General features: G+C 63.7%; 1 protein-coding gene across 1 annotated transcript; it reads right to left on the bottom strand.

Annotated features, from left to right (window-relative positions):
* Window positions 1-9: 9 nt before the first annotated feature.
* Window positions 10-5,017, bottom strand: PSMC4 (proteasome 26S subunit, ATPase 4; the record flags this gene model as incomplete). Its single annotated transcript, XM_014962190.1, has 6 exons — window positions 4,765-5,017; window positions 3,417-3,526; window positions 3,237-3,330; window positions 2,011-2,178; window positions 766-842; window positions 10-189 (listed from the first exon to the last, which is right to left on the bottom strand). Coding segments are annotated over exons 1-6 (882 nt in total), but the record flags the coding sequence as incomplete, so codon positions are not given.
* Between the last annotated feature and the right edge of the window lie 269 nt (window positions 5,018-5,286).

Genomic DNA, 5,286 nt, shown 5'->3' with positions numbered 1-5,286 from the left:
CGTTGTCCCCCCCAGGATACAGTCCTCCAGGTCCACCTCCTCGGAGAGGTTCATCTTCCCGGTGATGGTGGAGAAGATGAGTCTCTTCTGGCGCCGGTCGGGCAGCGGGAACTCGATCTTCCTGTCCAGGCGCCCGGGACGCAGCAGCGCCGGGTCCAGCGTGTCCGCCCGGTTGGTGGCCATGATCACCTGGGGGAGGGGACGGGGGTGTCACCCCCACCCCGGGGCCACCAAACCCAGGGGACACCCCCAAAACCCATGGGACCCCCAGAGCACCCACGGGACACCAGGGGGGAGCAACATCTCCCCAGGGTTTCTCATGAGGAGCATCTGGAAAACGTTGAGGTGTCCACCCCAGCACCCATGGGACCTCCATAATGGGATGTCCCCACCCATGGGACCCCCCAAAACCCACGGGACCCCCATAGCACCCATGGGACCCCCCTAGAACCCACAGGACACCAGGGTGGAGCAACATCTCCCCAGGGTTTCTCATGAGGGACATCTGGAGGAACGTTGAGGTGTCCACCTCAGCACCCATGGGACCTCCATAATGGGACCTCCCAGCACCCATGGGATGTCCCCACCCCTGGGACCCCCCAAAACCCATGGGACCCCCCTAGAACCCATGGACACCAGGCTGGAGCAACATCTCCCCATGGTTTCTCATGAGGAACACCTAGGAGAACGTTGAGGTGTCCATCCCAGCACCCATGGGACCTTCCTCCCCCCATGGGACCTCCCAGCACCCCTGGGACCCCCCACCTTGACGTTGACGTTCTGGTCGAAGCCGTCCATCTGGTTGAGGAGCTCCAGGAGGATGCGCTGAACCTCCCGGTCGGCTGTGGGGGGTGGGACACGTGGGGGGTGGGACATGTGGTCCTTGATGCCCACCATGAGGTTCTCCAGAAGGTCCCTGACCCCCACCCACCCAAGGACCACCAGAAGCTCTTGGAAGCCCACCATGGGGTTCTCCAGAGGGTCCCTGACCCCCACCCAAGGACCAAGCACCAGCAGGAGATCCTTGATGCCCACCAGGGGGTTCTCCAGAGGGTTCCTGGGGCCACCAGGAGGTCCTGGACCCCCACCCAAGAACCACCAGTGACCATCAAGAGGTCCCCAAACCATCTAGAGGGTTCCTGACCCCCACCCAAGGACCACCAGGAGCTCCTGGAAGCCCACCATGGGGTTCTCCAGAGGGTCCCTGACCCCCACCCAAGCCTCAAGGACCACCAGGAGCTCCTTGATGCCCACCATGAGGTTCTCCAGAAGGTCCCTGACCCCCACCCAAGCCCCAAGCACCACCAGGAGCTCCTGGAAGCCCACCATGAGGTTCTCCAGAGGGTTCCTGGGGACACCAGGAGGTCCTGGAGCCCCACCCAAGAACCACCGGCGACCACCAAGAGGTCCCCAAACCATCTAGAGGGTTCCTGACCCCACCCAAGCCCCCCGAGGACCACCAGGAGCTCCTGGAAGCCCACCATGAGGTTCTCCAGAGGGTCCCTGACCCCCACCCACCCAAGGACCACCAGGAGCTCCTGGAAGCCCACCAGGGGGTTCTCCAGAGGGTTCCTGGGGCCAACAGGAGGTCCTGGAGCCCCACCCAAGAACCACCAGCGACCATCAAGAGGTCCCCAAACCATCTAGAGGGTTCCTACCCCCACTCAAGGACCACCAGGAGCTCCTGGAAGCCCACCATGGGGTTCTCCAGAAGGTCCCTGACCCCCACCCAAGCCCCAAGCACCACCAGGAGCTCCTGGAAGCCCACCATGAGGTTCTCCAGAGGGTCCCTGACCCCCACCCACCCAAGGACCACCAGAAGGTCCTTGATGCCCACCATGGGGTTCTCCAGAGCGTTCCTGGGGCCACCAGGAGGTCCTGGACCCCCACCCAAGAACCACCAGTGCCCACCAAGAGGTCCCCAAACCATCTAGAGGGTTCCTGACCCCCACCCAAGCCCCCCCAGGAGGTCCAGGACCCCCCCCCAGAAGGTCCCTCGGGTGCCCCCACCTCCGGTCTGGGCGTCGAAGCGCTTGGTGGCGATGGCGTCGATCTCGTCGATGAAGATGATGGCCGGGGCGTTCTCCTTGGCCAAGCGGAAGACGTCCCTCACCATGCGGGGACCTTCCCCCAGGTACTTCTGCACGAACTCCGAGCCCACCACCCGGATGAAGGCGGCTGCGGGGGGAGGGGGGCACCCATGGGGGCTGGGACCTCGCTCGGGGGTGGGGACAGCACCCCCAGACCTCCCGCGGCCACCAGCACCCCGAGGTGACCACCAGGACCTCATAGAACCCACCAGTGCCCCGAGGAGCCCACCAGGACCTCAAGGAACCCACCAGCACCCCAGAGGTCACCACTACCACCAGCACCACCCATGGGTGCCCACCAGCACCTCAAGGTCCCACCAGCACCCCAAGGAACCCAGGAGGACCTCAAGGAGCCCACCAGCACCTCGAGGTCCCACCACTACCCTGAGGTCCCACCACCACCCATGGGTGCTCACCACCACCTCAAGGAACCCACCAGCACCCTATGGATCCCACCAGCGCCTCAAGGTCCCACCAGCACCTCGAGGAACCCAGGAGGACCTCAAGGATCCCACCAGCACCCTGAAGTCCCCCCCAACACCCAAAGACCCCACCACCACCCATGGGTGCCCACCACCACCCCGAGGCGTCCAGGAGGACCTCAAGGAACCCACGACCATCCTACGGATCCCACCAGCACCCCAAGGAGTCCAGGAGGACCTCGAGGAACCCACCAGTGCCTCAAGGTCCCACCAGCACCCCAAGGAACCCAGGAGGACCTCAAGGAACCCACCACCCCCTCTAGGTCCCCTCACCAGCACCCATGGGTGCCCACCAGCACCCTATGGATCCTACCAGCACCTCAAGGTCCCACCAGCACCCCAAGGAGCCCAGGAGGACCCCAAGGAACCCAGGAGGACCTCAAGGAGCCCACCACCCCCCTGAGGTCCCCACCACCCATGGGTGCCCACCACCACCCCAAGGAACCCAGGAGAACCTCAAGGAACCCACCACCATCCTACGGATCCCACCAGCACCTTGAGGTCCCACCAGCACCTCAAGGATCCCAGGAGAACCTCAAGGAGCCCACCATCCCCCCAAGGTCCCCACCACCCATGGGTGCCCACCAGCACCCCAAGGAACCCACCACCACCCCAAGGAACCCAGAAGGACCTCAAGGTCCCCCCAGCACCCCTGGGTGCCCACCTGTGGTGTGATGGGCCACAGCCTTGGCCAACATGGTCTTGCCGCAGCCGGGGGGGCCGTACATGAGGACGCCCCGTGGGGGGTCAATGCCGATCTGGGGGGGACACGAGGGGTCACCAAAGGTCCCAGGCGTGTCCCCCCCGCCCCCACCCCACCCACGGGTGCCCCCCGAGGTCCCACCTGCTTGTAGAGCTCGAAGTGGGTGAGGGGCAGCTCCACGGCCTCCCGGACCTCCTGCTTCTGGATGTCCATCCCCCCGATGTCCGCGTACATCACGTCCGGCTTCTGGTCTGCAACGGGGACGGGCCAATCAGGGGGGGACACGGGGGGACACGGGGGGACAACCCCGGCCACCGGGGGACAACCCCACCCAGAGCAGGTCACCCCGGAGACGGTGGCTCCAAGGATGGAGAAGTGGGTGGGTGGTGGGTCTCCATCCCCACGTGTCCCTCACCCAGGAGATGGTTGGGTGGCTCCAAGGATGGAGATGTGGGTGGGTGGTGGATCTCCATCCCCACGTGACAACAAGGACAAGACCTTCCTGGTCCAACCTTCTCCCCAAAAGACCTTCAGCCACAGTAGGTCACTCGGGACCTTGCCCAGGAGATGGCTGGGGGCGTTCCAAGGATGGAGACCCACCACTGAAGGTCTATCAAGCCCAAGAACACAGGTCCCGTTTCTGGTCACTGCTTGAACCATCTCCACCACCAGCTCCACCCTTGGAAGACCCCTGATCTCCAGGTGACACCATCTCCCCAACATGGTGGAACCCATAAACCTGCTGAGAAGCTCCTTGGTCCCACCACAGAAGGTGTTAATGAAGATCCATCACCCACACGTCATTTCCAGCGATCTCCTGGATCGTCTCCACCATCAGCTCCACCCTTGGAGATCCCTGGTCTCCAGGTGACCAACATCTCCCCAACCTGGTAGAACCCAGGGACCTCTCAAGAACTTCTTGGTCCCACCACAGCAGCTGTTGCTGAAGATCCACCAAGCCCTAGGACACGCGTTCCATCTCCACCCACCACCTGGACCATCTCCAGCCTTGGAGATCCCTCATCTCCATCACCCAACCTGGTAGAACCCAGGGACCTCTCAAGAACTTCTTGGTCCCACCACAGCAGCTGTTGCTGAAGATCCACCAAGCCCTAGGACACGCGTTCCATCTCCACCCACCACCTGGACCATCTCCAGCCTTGGAGATCCCTCATCTCCATCACCCAACCTGGTAGAACCCAGGGACCTCTCAAGAACTTCTTGGTCCCACCACAGCAGCTGTTGCTGAAGATCCACCAAGCCCTAGGACACGCGTTCCATCTCCACCCACCACCTGGACCATCTCCAGCCTTGGAGATCCCTCATCTCCATCACCCAACCTGGTAGAACCCATGAACCTGCTGAGAACCTCCATGGTCCCACCACCCATGGAGCTGCTGGATTCCCTGCCCCCTGAAGGTCCCTGGGTGGGGCTGGTGGTGGCCCCGGGGGGTGGTGGCCCTGGCCCAGGGGGTGGTGGTGGCCCCACCTGAGGTGAGCATCATGATGCTGCTGTCGGCCTCGGGCGGGAGCACGTCCACCAGGGCGTTGCTGTGCTTGTGCAGGGCCACCGAGGCGTTGGGCTTCAGCAGCTCCCGGTCGATGGTGCTCAGGATGCGCACGTAGTAGTTGGAGCCTGCGGGAGGAGGTGGAGAAGGTGGCACCTCCAGGGGGGTCATCTCCAGGGGGGTCACCTCCCCCGGGGCGCGGCCCTCAGCTCCTCGTGTCCCCATGACACCCATCGTAGACCTTCTGCGCCCATCCCCACGTCCCCACCACCCCACGGCCACCTCCAACCCTCCATGTCCATCTCCAACCCTTGATGTCCATCCCCACGTCCTCACCACCCCCAACCATCTCATGGTCGTGGCCATGGTGGTGGAGAAACCCAACCCTCCATGTCCATCCCCACGTCCTCACCATCCCATGGCCACCTCCAACCCTCGACATTCATCCCCACGTCCTCACCACCCCCAACCATCTCATGGTCATGGCCATGGTGGTGGGGAAA

This window comes from Calidris pugnax, unplaced genomic scaffold (assembly GCF_001431845.1).
Source record: "Calidris pugnax isolate Ruff unplaced genomic scaffold, ASM143184v1 scaffold1552, whole genome shotgun sequence".
In the NCBI taxonomy this organism is placed as follows: Eukaryota; Metazoa; Chordata; class Aves; order Charadriiformes; family Scolopacidae; genus Calidris; species Calidris pugnax.
The sequence above is the reverse complement of the archived record's forward strand: the minus strand, read 5'-3'. Positions and strand labels throughout refer to the sequence as shown.